A 13,818-nucleotide genomic window follows, 5' to 3' on the forward strand; every position below is an offset into this window, starting at 1 on the left:
GAGAGAGAGAGAGAGACGGTGAGAGAGAGACGGCGAGAGAGAGAGAGACGGCGAGAGAGAGAGAGACAGAGAGAGAGAGACGGCGAGAGAGAGAGGGCGAGAGAGAGAGAGACGGCGAGAGAGAGAGAGACGGCGAGAGAGAGAGAGAGACGGCGAGAGAGAGAGAGAGAGACGAGAGAGAGAGAGAGAGAGACGGTGAGAGAGTGAGAGAGAGAGAGAGAGACAGAGAGAGACGGTGAGAGAGAGAGAGAGAGAGAGAGAGACGGCGAGAGAGAGAGAGAGAGAGAGATAGATGGCGAGAGAGAGAGAGAGAGAGAGAGAGAGAGAGAGACGGCGAGAGAGAGAGAGAGAGAGAGACGGCGAGAGAGAGAGAGAGAGACGGTGAGAGAGAGAGAGAGACGGTGAGAGAGAGAGAGAGAGAGACGGTGAGAGAGAGAGAGAGAGAGAGAGAGAGAGAGAGAGAGAGAGACGGCGAGAGAGAGAGAGAGAGAGAGACGGTGAGAGAGAGAGAGAGACGGTGAGAGAGAGAGACGGTGAGAGAGAGAGAGAGACGGTGAGAGAGAGAGAGAGACGGCGAGAGAGAGAGAGAGAGAGAGAGAGAGAGAGAGAGAGAGAGACGGCGAGAGAGAGAGAGAGACGGCGAGAGAGAGAGAGAGAGACGGCGAGAGAGAGAGAGACGGTGAGAGAGAGGGAGTCGGAGAGAGTGAGGCAGAGAGAGCGAGAGAGAATAGATTAATGAGAGAAAAAGATAGAATGAGAGAGAGAGAGAGAGAGAGAGAGAGAGGCCATCACTGCTATTCCCCCATAATGTGGAGGTGAAAGGGAGTAGAAATAACAGACTAACCAAGGCTCCTCCCTCTATACCACTATCCTGCCATCAGACAACAGCACCACTATGGAGCTAGGCAAGACCCTAACGAGACAAAGTCTGTCACAGTTATCACCGGGGTCTTCTACGTTTCCAAAACTCTGTCTTGGGGCCTCCCATGGGTGCACGGTTCAGTTTTTGCCATAGCGCCACACAGCTGACTCAAATAACCAAAGCTGGATGATGAGTTGGTTATTTGATTCAGCTGTGTAGCGCTGAGGAAAAAACCAAAACATGTAGCGAGGTGGGGCCCCAGGACAGAGTTTGGGAAACCCCGTTGTACACACATTCACAGACAAGACAGCATCCGACTAACATACATTGTATCGAAGGACATCGCATGGAGATTGGCAAAGCTAGTGAAAATCTAACGTCATCAGATTGGGTTTTGGGGGGGTTGAGGTAGCCTAGACTTTGATTAGGTGTCTTAAGCCTTTTGGTTTACAGTCCAACGAGTCCATAAAATGACCTTGTATTGTTTTATGTTTGGTCAAAATATATTGATATATTATAATGACTCTGGTAGAAGAGCACCAAGCATCGCAGGGGTGAAGTGGTAAATAAAAAGCTGGGTTAACAGTGTTCAATATATAAGCTGACAACGCTAATTTACCGTATTGGTACATAAACGCTATACACCACATCAAAAAGGTGTGTAAACGGTGTTCATCATACACTATATTCCTGTCAAAATACCAGTCGTATGTCAGTGGTGTTGGAGGACGCTGGTGGACATTTGGTGAGCGGTTTATTGACCTAAAGTGCATTCAGAAAGTATTCAGACCCCTCGACTTTTTCCACATTTTGTTACATTACAGCCTTATTCTAAAATTGAATAAATAACTTTTTTCCCTCATCAATCTACACACAATACCCCATAATGACAAAGTGAAAACAGGTTTTAAGAAATGTTGAATAAAATAAAAAACGTATTTACAAAAGTATTCAGACCCTTTGTTATGGGACTCAAAATTGAGCTCACGTGCTTCCTATTTCCATTGATCATCCTTGAGATGTTTCTACAACTTGATTGAGTCCACCTATGGTACATTTAATTGATTGGACATGATTTGGAAAGGCACACACCTGTCTAGATAAGGTCCCACAGTTGATAGTGCATGTCAGAGAAAAAAAACAATCCATGAGGTCAAAGGAATTGTCCGTAGAGCTCCGAGACAGGATTGTGTCGAGGCACAGATCTGGGGAAAGGTACCAAAACATTTCTGCAGCATTGAAGGTCGCCAAGATCACAGTGGCCTCCATCATTCTTAAATGGAAGAAGTTTGAAACCACCAAAACTCTTCCAAGAGCTGGCTGCCCAGCCAAACTGAGCAACAGGGGGCGAAAGGCCTTGGTCAGGGAGGTGACCAAGACGCTGATGGTCACTCTGACAGAGCTCCAGAGTTCCTCTGTGGAGATGGGAGAACCTTCCAGAAGGACAACCATCTCTGCAGCACTCCACCAATCAGACCTTAATGTTAGATTGGCTAGATGGAAGCCACTCCTCAGTAAAAGGCACATGACAGCCCGCTTGGAGTTTGCCAAAAGGAACCTAAAGACTCTCAGACCATGAAAAACAAGATTCTCTGGTCTGATGAAACCTAGATAGAACTCTTTGGCCTGAATGCCAAGTGTCACGTCTGGAGGAAACATGGCACCATCCCTACAGTGAAGCGTGGTGGTGGCAGCATCATGCTGTGGGGATGTTTTTCAGCGGCAGGGACTGGGAGACTAGTCAGGATCGAGGGAAAGATGAACGAAGCAAAGTACAAGAGATCCTTGATGAAAACCTGACAGAGCTTGAGCGGATCTGCAGAGAAGAATGGGAGAAACTCCCCAAATACACGTGTGCCAAGCTTGTAGCGTCATACCCAAGAATAATTGCTGCCAAAGGTGCTTCAACAAAGTACTGAGTAAAGGGTCTGAATACTTATGTAAATGAGATTTTTAAATAAATTGGCAAAAATGACTAAAAAACTGTTTTTGGTTTGTCATTATGGGGTACAGTATTGTGAGTAGATTGATGAGGATAAAAAATGTTTTTATCGATTTGAGAATAAGGTTGCAACGTAAAATAATGTTGAAAAAGTCAAGTGGTCTGAATACTTTCTGAATGCACTGTACCCCCTCCCATCTGGTCCTCTCACTCCCTCCTGGGGTGTAGATTGGTGCAGTTCTGTATGCTGGTTGAACATGCAGAACAGAGGGCGAGAAAGGGAGCGAGAAAGAAGGACTGCAGAAGAGGGATACAGCGAGAGAGGGGGACAGAGGGCAGGAAGACAGTGATTACACATTGATCCGTCCAAATAAAGCTGTCCTGTGTCCTTCTGAGACACAGCCTCCCAATGACTAACTTAGATTATCTCTCTCTCTCTCTCTCTCTCTCCCGCCCTCTCTCTCTCTCTCTCTCCCGCCCGCGCTCTCTCTCTCTCTCTCTCCCGCCCGCGCTCTCTCTCTCTCCCGCCCGCGCTCTCTCTCTCTCTCTCCCGCCCGCGCTCTCTCACTCTCTCCCGCCCGCTCTCTCACTCTCTCCCGCCCGCGCTCTCTCTCTCTCTCTCTCCCGCCCGCGCTCTCTCTCTCTCTCTCCCGCCCGCGCTCTCTCTCTCTCTCTCCCGCCCGCTCTCTCTCTCTCCCGCCCGCTCTCTCTCTCTCTCCCGCCCGCGCTCTCTCTCTCTCTCCCGCCCGCCCGCCCGCTCTCTCTCTCTCCCGCCCGCGCTCTCTCTCTCTCCCGCCCTCTCTCTCCCGCCGCGCTCTCTCTTTCTCTCTCTCTCTCTCTCCCGCCCGCCCTCTCTCTCTCGCTCCCGCCCACGCTCTCTCTCTCTCTCTCCCGCCCGCGCTCTCTCTCTCTCCCGCCCGCCCGCGCTCTCTCTCTCCCCGCCCGCGCTCTCTCTCTCTCTCTCTCCCGCCCGCGCTCTCTCTTTCTCTCTCTCTCCCGCCCGCGCTCTCTCTCTCTCTCTCCCGCCCGCCCGCGCCCTCTCTCTCTCTCTCTCCCGCCCGCGCTCTCTCTCTCTCTCGCTCCCGCCCGCGCTCTCTCTCCAGCCCGCGCTCTCTCTCTCTCTCGCCCTCTCTCTCTCTCTCCCGCCCTCTCTCTCTCTCTCTCTCGCCCTCTCTCTCTCTCTCTCGCCCGCTCTCTCTCTCTCTCGCCCGCTCTCTCTCTCTCTCTCCCGCCCGCTCTCTCTCTCTCCCGCCCGCTCTCGCTCTCTCCCGCCCGCTCTCTCTCCCGCCCGCTCTCTCTCTCTCTCACGCCCGCTCTCTCTCTCTCTCTCTCGCCCGCTCTCTCTCTCTCTCTCCCGCCCTCTCTCTCTCCCGCCCGCTCTCTCTCGCCCGCTCTCTCTCGCCCGCCCGCTCTCTCTCGCCCGCCGCTCTCTCTCGCCCGCCCTCTCTCTCTCGCCTCGCTCTCTCTCTCTCGCCCTCTCTCTCTCTCCCGCCTCTCTCTCTCTCTCTCTCTCCCTCGCGCTCTCTCCCTCTCTCTCTCCCGCCCGCTCTCTCTCTCTCTCTCCCGCCCGCTCTCTCTCTCTCTCTCTCGCGCCCGCTCTCTCTCTCTCTCTCTCTCGCCCGCTCTCTCTCTCTCTCTCCCGCTCTCTCTCTCTCTCTCTCGCGCCCGCTCTCTCTCTCTCTCTCCCGCCCGCTCTCTCTCTCTCTCTCTCCCGCCCGCTCTCTCTCTCTCTCTCCCGCCCGCTCTCTCTCTCTCTCTCCCGCCCGCTCTCTCTCTCTCTCTCCCGCCCGCTCTCTCTCTCTCGCCCGCTCTCTCTCTCTCGCCCTCTCTCTCTCTCTCTCTCTCTCTCTCTCTCTCTCTCTCTCTCTCTCTCTCTCTCTCCCGCTCTCTCTCTCTCTCTCTCCCGCCCGCTCTCTCTCTCTCTCTCCCGCCCGCTCTCTCTCTCTCTCCCGCCCGCTCTCTCTCTCTCTCCCGCCCGCTCTCTCTCTCTCTCCCGCCCGCTCTCTCTCTCTCTCCCGCCCGCTCTCTCTCTCTCTCCCGCCCGCTCTCTCTCTCTCCCGCCCGCTCTCTCTCTCTCCCGCCCGCTCTCTCTCTCTCTCCCCGCCCGCTCTCTCTCTCTCCCGCTCTCTCTCTCTCCCGCCCGCTCTCTCTCTCTCTCTCTCCCGCCCGCTCTCTCTCTCTCTCCCCCGCTCTCTCTCTCTCTCTCCCGCCCGCTCTCTCTCTCTCTCTCCCGCTCTCTCTCTCTCCCGCCCGCTCTCTCTCGCCCTCTCTCTCTCTCGCTCTCTCTCGCCCGCTCTCTCTCTCTCGCCCGCTCTCTCTCTCTCTCTCGCCCGCTCTCTCTCTCTCTCTCGCCCGCTCTCTCTCTCTCTCTCTCGCTCTCTCTCTCTCTCGCTCGCTCTCTCTCTCTCTCGCCCGCTCTCTCTCTCTCGCTCGCTCTCTCTCTCGCTCGCTCTCTCTCTCGCTCTCTCTCTCTCGCCTCTCTCTCTCGCCCTCTCTCTCTCGCCCTCTCTCTCTCGCCCTCTCGCCCTCTCTCTCTCGCCCTCTCTCTCTCGCTCTCTCTCTCTCGCCCTCTCTCTCTCGCCCGCTCTCTCTCTCGCTCTCTCTCGCCCGCTCTCTCTCTCTCGCCCGCTCTCTCTCTCTCGCCCGCTCTCTCTCTCTCGCCCGCTCTCTCGCCCGCTCTCTCTCTCTCTACTTTGATTTGCCCTCCTCTTTTCTCATCATCTTTCCTATTTCTATCCCTTTGTGTACCCTCTCTATCCTTCCGTCATGTTTATCCATCTCTTACCCTGTCTTTCTTTGTCCCCTTCCTGTGTGTATGTCTCACCTAGCGAAGTCCAGGTCGGCCTCTCTAGACATGGTGATGTTGGTGAGGTTCTGCTGCAGGACAAAGATGTTCCTACACATCTTCTTGATGCCAGACTCACTGATCCTCTTAAAGTACTGGGCTCCATTGATCAGAATACAGGAGATCAGGTGGCCAAGACCTACAGACAGAGAGACAGACAGGCAGACAGACAGGCAGACAGAGAGACAGACAGAGAGAGAGAGGAGAGAAGAGAGACAGACAGAGAGAGAAGAGAGAATAGAAGAGAGGGAGAGATAGAGAGAGCTCGAGAAGAGAGAGAAAGGAGAATAGAAGAGAGGGAGAGATAGAGAGCACAAAAGAGAGAAGAGAATAGAGAGAGAGAGAGAGAGAGAGAGAGAGAGAGAGAGAGCGAGGCGAGAGAGAGAGAGAGAGCGGGCGAGAGAGAGAGAGAGAGAGAGAGAGAACGAGAGGAGAGGAGACAGAGGAGAGAAGAGAGAGGTGAGACGAGAGGAGAGAAGAGAGAGAGAGAGAGGAGAGGAGAGAAGAGAGAGAGAGAGAGGAGAGACGAGAGGAGAGAAGAGAGAGGAGAGACGAGAGGAGAGAAGAGAGAGCGCAAGAGAACGTATAGAGAGAGAAAACACATACCAGTCACATACTGCAGAATACATCCCAGCAGTCAACACTTTTATTGATCACCGCAGTGGACATTTGTACCCCAAAAAGACAGGGACAATACAGACACATTGACCTGAGCACAGTCAGGTGAAACAAGTACGTTAATATAATTAATGTATGTGAATCAATATAATGAAATATTCCTAAAAAGGGCACTGACCAATACATTCTCAACACATGACATTATCATGGACGACCCCCAACAACAGGCTTACCTTCAAAGATGTACTGGAACTTGTGCTGCTGCAGCGCGGCGCCCATCACCTCCTCCATGGCACTGATGTCCTTGTTGAGTTTGACCACCAAGGGGTCGTAGTCCATGCTCTCCACGTTGGCCACTATGGCATAGTTCCCCTGCTTGGCCAGGGGGATCAGGTAGTGGAAACAATGCACTCTGAGGGGAGAAGAGAGGAGAGACAGATGAGGAGAGGATAGATAGATGAGGAGAAGAGAGAGGAGAAACAGATGAGGAGAGAGGATTGATAGATGAGGAGAGAGGATTGATAGATGAGGAGAGAGGATTGATAGATGAGGAGAGGAGATAGACAGATGAGGAGAGACGGATGAAGAGAGGAGAGACAGACAATATTGTTGAGTGTGTTTAAATCCTACCGGTAGATGAAGTCATGATGGTGACGGAATCAGCTTAGTGTTACTTATCGCCGGCATTTTGCTGATATCGTTCATTACGATAAGCAGCCTATACTAGACAAATGAGAAGTTTGAAATGAAATAACTTTGCTAATATGGGTGATTGTTAATGGGACAATTGATGTCGCCTTTGTCTTTAAACACATTTGACCAAGCGTGACGTTCTAATCCAAGAGCCACCATGCAGGTGCTTAGTTTCCCTAAACACCTGACTGATACATGATCTCTGGCTGCTCACACCTTCATCAGAAGATCCAAAAACCATCTTCGGCCCCAGTGGCTATTAAAAACATGAGTGGAGACATAAAAACCAACACCCTCTCTCTCTTTTTCTCCTTCTCTCTCTCTCCTTCCTCCCTCCATCTCCTTCTCTCCCTCCCTCTGTCTGCATCTCTCTTTCTTCCTCTTTCTCTCCTCTTCCTGATGGCATCATTTGCCACCCTTACTGTCGGGGGAAATGTGGTTGATGGGTAAAAGTCCATAAGGCGTGGAGTAGCAGAGCAGTGCAGAGCTCAGGGAGGGTTTCTCGCCCCCTCTCTTTTTTCGGGGCGATCATAAATATTACTGCAGAAGCGAAACAATATCTCAGAGCCATGATGAGGGATGGGGGGATAAAGAGAGGAAGGAGGTGATGGAGGGATAAAGAGAAGGAGGAGATGGGGGCTGTTAGGGGCTGTTGATGGAGAGAGAGTTGGTTGTTTTCTGGGTTTGGCTGGTAAATCACTTGTTTTAGACCTTAATGGGTAACTCACTGGATCTGAAGGGAGACATTGGTCTGAATGTGTTATTAAATGGTCTTGCACTTGTTTAACCCCCTAGAGTTGACTGACACGCCGGTGCACCAATCTAAGTAATATCATTTTTTATCCCATCACAATCCGTCAGTTTCAGCTAGAGATATCTGTTTTATTCTATTGGATGAGTCTCAATCCACCGCCAATGTTGCACTTCCTCATCTGCTGTGAAAGGTGGCAGAGCGAGAGCGGTGTTTGTCAGACCATTAATCAGCCCAAACATGATGGTGGTCTCCACAAGTGTCAGGGGACTCGTCTGAAGTCGGTAGCGTCGATTTGCCAACTTCTGTTTGTAGCGTCTGAACAGTTGGGCTACAAACTAACTAGTCTGAAGGAAACCGATGTTGTGCCTACCCCAAAAAAGGGGTTAAATATGTATTAAAAAATGATATATATTTCCTGAGCTTCCTTATATCTCCTAGATATAGGACAGACACTTCAAAACCTTATTCCTTATGATTTATTTTTTGACAGTTTTATGAATGTGTTATTCAATGTGGGGTATGGTACTAAAGGCCAAATTCAATATTTTATCAAGTAAAAATATACATATATACACCTAAAGGGGTTCTAAAATGAAAATACGACAGCCCTGCCACTTGGTGCGCTATAAAGTTGAAGGACGGGGCTGAACAAATGTAACCACTCAAATTCATAGGTGGAACTATTCAAGGTCTGACAGTCAACTTGGTAGTCTGACAGAACAGTAGCCTGCTAACTCAGTCTGCCCCCACTCAGGACCAGGACTGAAGAACACTGTGAAACCATTGAGAGGAAGATTTTATAAATCACGGTTGTGTTCGCTAGGGACTAAATAAAAGAAAACGGAGTGAAGTGGGCGGTAGTATGATCTGTACTTGACCAATAGGAAAAGGTCATTGTGAACATGACCAATAGGAAAAGGTCATTGTGAACATGACCAATAGGAAAAGGTCATTGTGAACATGACCAATAGGAAAAGGTCATTGTGAACATGACCAATAGGAAAAGGTCATTGTGAACATGACCAATAGGAAAAGGTCATTGTGAACATGACCCAGGCTGGGTGTTTATCCTGGAGAGTCCATGTCCGTACGTACCTGACCTCCAGGTGGAGGACCAGCAGACAGCGGTCAGCGATGTCCTGGAAGGCCCTGGACAGGTCAGTCAGAGTCTGGAGGATCTGGTCCCTGCTGCGGACGCTCTCATTGGTCACCTGGGGGTCCGAGCCTGGAGACCCACCTGAACACACACACACACACACACACACACACACACACACACACACACACACACACACACACACACACACACACACACTTTAGTTACATTACAGCTAAAGATTAAAAATACCACAGCAGTGTTTCCCACAACTCTTCTAAAGTACCCAGGACCATTCCACACCCCTTCTAAAGTACCCAGGACCATTCCACACCTCTTCTAAAGTACCCAGGACCATTCCACACCTCTTCTAAAGTACCCAGGACCATTACACACCTCTTCTAAAGTACCCAGGACCATTCCACACCTCTTCTAAAGTACCCAGGACCATTACACACCTCTTCTAAAGTACCCAGGACCATTCCACACCTTTTCTAAAGTACCCAGGACCATTCCACACCTCTTCTAAAGTACCCAGGACCATTCCACACCCCTTCTCGAGAACCCAGGACCATCATTCCATACCTCTTCTCGAGAACCCAGGACCATCATTCCACACCTCGAGAACCCAGGACCATCATTCCACACCTCGAGAACCCAGGACCATTCCACACCTCTTCTCGAGAACCCAGGACCATTCCACACCTCTTCTCGAGAACCCAGGACCATTCCACACCCCTTCTCGAGAACCCAGGACCATTCCACACCCCTTCTAAAGTACCCAGGACCATTCCACACCTCTTCTAAAGTACCCAGGACCATTCCACACCTCTTCTAAAGTACCCAGGACCATTCCACACCTCTTCTAAAGTACCCAGGACCATTCCACACCTCTTCTAAAGTACCCAGGACCATTCCACACCTCTTCTAAAGTACCCAGGACCATTACACACCTCTTCTAAAGTACCCAGGACCATTCCACACCTTTTCTAAAGTACCCAGGACCATTCCACACCTCTTCTAAAGTACCCAGGACCATTCCACACCCCTTCTCGAGAACCCAGGACCATCATTCCATACCTCTTCTCGAGAACCCAGGACCATCATTCCACACCTCGAGAACCCAGGACCATCATTCCACACCTCGAGAACCCAGGACCATTCCACACCTCTTCTCGAGAACCCAGGACCATTCCACACCTCTTCTCGAGAACCCAGGACCATTCCACACCCCTTCTCGAGAACCCAGGACCATTCCACACCTCTTCTCGAGAACCCAGGACCATTCCACACCTCTTCTCAAGTAACCAGGACCATTCCAAACCTCTTCGAGAACCCAGGACCATTCCAAACCTCTTCTCACATACCCAGGACAATTCCACACCTCTTCTCAAGTACCCAGGACCATTCCAAACCTCTTCTCAAGTAACTAGGACCATTCCAAACCTCTTCTCAAGTACCCAGGACCATTCCACACCTCTTCTCAAGTAACCAGGACCATTCCAAACCTCTTCGAGAACCCAGGACCATTCCAAACCTCTTCTCACATACCCAGGACAATTCCACACCTCTTCTCAAGTACCCAGGACCATTCCAAACCTCTTCTCAAGTACCCAGGACCATTCCACACCTCTTCTCAAGTAACCAGGACCATTCCAAACCTCTTCGAGAACCCAGGACCATTCCAAACCTCTTCTCGAGAACGCAGGACCATTCCACACCTCGAGAAGCCAGAACCATTCCACACCTCGAGAACTCAGGACCATTCCACACCTCTTCTCGAGAACCCAGGACCATTCCACACCTCTTCTTGAGAACCCAGGACCATTCCACACCTCTTCTTGAGAACCCAGGACCATTCCACACCTCTTCTCGAGAACAAAGGACCATTCCACACCTCTTCTCGAGAACAAAGGACCATTCCACATATGCCAGATCTCAATTACAAGAACCAGGAGGAGAACCAGATCAAATCAAATTGTATTAGTCACATACACATGGTTAGCAGATGTTATTGGTCACATACACATGGTTAGCAGATGTTATTGGTCACATACACATGGTTAGCAGATGTTATTGGTCACATACACATGGTTAGCAAATGTTATTGTGAGTGCATTAAAATGCTTGTGCTTCTAGTTCTGACAGCGCAGCAATATCTAACATGTAATCTAACAAATTCACAACAACTACCTAATACACACACATCTAAATAAAGGAATGGGATAAGAATATATACATATAAATATATGGAAGAACTAGGACGAAAGAGAACTAAAGAGAACCAGGGAGAACTAGGACGAAAGAGAACTAAAGAGAACCAGGGAGAACTAGGACGAAAGAGAACTAAAGAGAACCAGGAAGAACTAGGACGAAAGAGAACTAAAGAGAACCAGGGAGAACTAGGACGAAAGAGAACTAAAGAGAACCAGGGAGAACTAGGACGAAAGAGAACTAAAGAGAACCAGGGAGAACTAGGACGAAAGAGAACTAAAGAGAACCAGGGAGAACTAGAACGAAAGAGAACTAAAGAGAACCAGGGAGAACTAGAACGAAAGAGAACTAAAGAGAACCAGGGAGAACTAGAACGAAAGAGAACTAAAGAGAACCAGGGAGAACTAGGACGAAAGAGAACTAAAGAGAACCAGGGAGAACTAGGACGAAAGAGAACTAAAGAGAACCAGGAAGAACTAGGACGAAGGAGAACTAAAGAGAACCAGGGAGAACTAGGACGAAAGAGAACTAAAGAGAACCTGGAAGAACTAGGACGAAAGAGAACTAAAGAGAACCAGGAAGAACTAGGACGAAAGAGAACTAAAGAGAACCTGGAAGAACTAGGACGAAAGAGAACTAAAGAGAACCAGGAAGAACTAGAAGGAAAGAGAACTAAAGAGAACCTGGAAGAACTAGGACGAAAGAGAACTAAAGAGAACCACGGAGAACTAGGACGAAGGAGACCCAAAGAGAACCTGGAAGAACTAGAAGGAAAGAGAACTAAAGAGAACCTGGAAGAACTAGGACGAAAGAGAACTAAAGAGAACCACGGAGAACTAGGACGAAGGAGACCCAAAGAGAACCAGACACAATGAGTTGATGGAATCCAGAACTAGCACACTTAATTCAACTAATGAAGGGATTGATGAGACGTTGATCAGTTGAATCAGGTGAGATTGGACTGGAATACATCAAATAGGAGGAACAGCAGGGAGAACTCAAGGAGAGGTTTGGGACACTGTGCTACACATCTGAAGACCTTCTACAGCCCTTCAGAAAGTCCCTTCAGTCCTTCAATCCATGTGCTGAGACACCAAGTCTGTGTCTGCATTGTGATCCATACAAAGGAGCTGTGTGTGTGTGTGTGTGTGTGTGTGTGTGTGTGTGTGTGTGTGTGTGTGTGTGTGTGTGTGTGTGTGTGTAAAGAGCATTCAGACCACCAGGTGTAAATCAATGGATATGAATTAGAGGGGAGTGGAAGGAGAGAGAAATTGGCCCTGTCACTCATATGTGAGTCTATTTGGGCAATGAGGCGGTGGGGAATGTGGTATGTGTTTGGAGAGAGACTGCTGAGCGGAAGAGGGGTGGTGAGGGCTAGCGATCGATTGGCTGCAGTCAGGGCCAGCTCCACAGTTACTCCCTCAGCCCTTGTGAAGGTCGTTTGGACGAGCGCACGTACGCAGGCAGGACGACAAGCACACTCAAAGACCCACACACACACTGACAGAGTGAGGAAGGAAGTAGTTGAAACTGCGGCTGAGCAACGCAGGCCAATATCTACTGTTGACAGAGGTCCTTTAGCCAACGCTGCTTAGTGGAGATATTTCCTACAGATTCAAGACACTACAAGTTTTATACACTCTGATTTGATTCTTAAAAAACTAGAAACAGGAACTAAATAGTCTTCAATAAATCCAATAAACACTCAAACTCTGTATCTACGTTATGCACATTCTGACAAAGTCACATGTTGACTTATTTGGGAGTCACATCACATGAGATGTCCCCAGTACCCTGCCTCATCCCCATTAACTCAGTATCCTGCCTCATCTCATGTCCCCAGTACCCTGCCTCGTCCCCATTAACTCAGTATCCTGCCTCATCTCATGTCCCCAGTACCCTGCCTCGTCCCCATTAACTCAGTATCCTGCCTCGTCCCCATTAACTCAGTATCCTGCCTCATCTCATGTCCCCAGTACCCTGCCTCGTCCCCATTAACTCAGTATCCTGCCTCATCTCATGTCCCCAGTACCCTACCTCGTCCCCATTAACTCAGTATCCTGCCTCGTCCCCATTAACTCAGTATCCTGCCTCATCTCATGTCCCCAGTACCCTGCCTCGTCCCCATTAACTCAGTATCCTGCCTCGTCCCCATTAACTCAGTATCCTGCCTCGTCCCCATTAACTCAGTATCCTGCCTCATCTCATGTCCTTGGTACCCTACCTCGTCTGCATGTCCCCGGTACCCTGCCTTGTCTCCATGTCCCCGGTACCCTGCCTTGTCTCCATGTCCCCGGTACCCTGCCTTGTCTCCATGTCCCCGGTACCCTGCCTTGTCTCCATGTCCCCAGTACCCTGTCTTGTCTCCATGTCCCCGGTACCCTGTCTTGTCTCCATGTCCCCGGTACCCTGCCTTGTCTCCATGTCCCCAGTACCCTGCCTTGTCCCCATGTCCCCAGTACCCTGCCTTGTCTCCATGTCCCCAGTACCCTGCCTTGTCTCCATGTCCCCAGTACCCTGCCTTGTCTCCATGTCCCCAGTACCCTGCCTTGTCTCCATGTCCCCAGTACCCTGCCTTGTCTCCATGTCCCCAGTACCCTGCCTTGTCTCCATGTCCCCAGTACCCTGCCTTGTCTCCATGTCCCCGGTACCCTGCCTTGTCTCCATGTCCCCGGTACCCTGCCTTGTCTCCATGTCCCCGGTACCCTGCCTTGTCTCCATGTCCCCGGTACCCTGCCTTGTCTCCATGTCCCCAGTACCCTGCCTTGTCTCCATGTCCCCAGTACCCTGCCTT

The 13,818-nt window shown here is 50.4% G+C and overlaps 1 protein-coding gene across 2 annotated transcripts in view; it reads right to left on the reverse strand.

Annotated features, from left to right (window-relative positions):
- The window catches only part of LOC106609608 (exocyst complex component 4), a 284,451-nt gene that overhangs the window by 18,560 nt on the left and 252,073 nt on the right, over positions 1-13,818 (reverse strand). For both annotated transcript variants that reach the window (XM_045722267.1, XM_045722266.1), the window contains exons 15-17: positions 8,810-8,951; positions 6,501-6,679; positions 5,629-5,788 (exon numbers count right to left, since the gene is read on the reverse strand). In XM_045722267.1, coding sequence (XP_045578223.1) covers positions 5,629-5,788; positions 6,501-6,679; positions 8,810-8,951 — 481 coding nt within the window. The remainder of the gene's footprint in view (positions 1-5,628; positions 5,789-6,500; positions 6,680-8,809; positions 8,952-13,818) is intronic.

Source organism: Salmo salar, chromosome ssa07, assembly GCF_905237065.1.
Source record: "Salmo salar chromosome ssa07, Ssal_v3.1, whole genome shotgun sequence".
Lineage (NCBI taxonomy): Eukaryota > Metazoa > Chordata > Actinopteri > Salmoniformes > Salmonidae > Salmo > Salmo salar.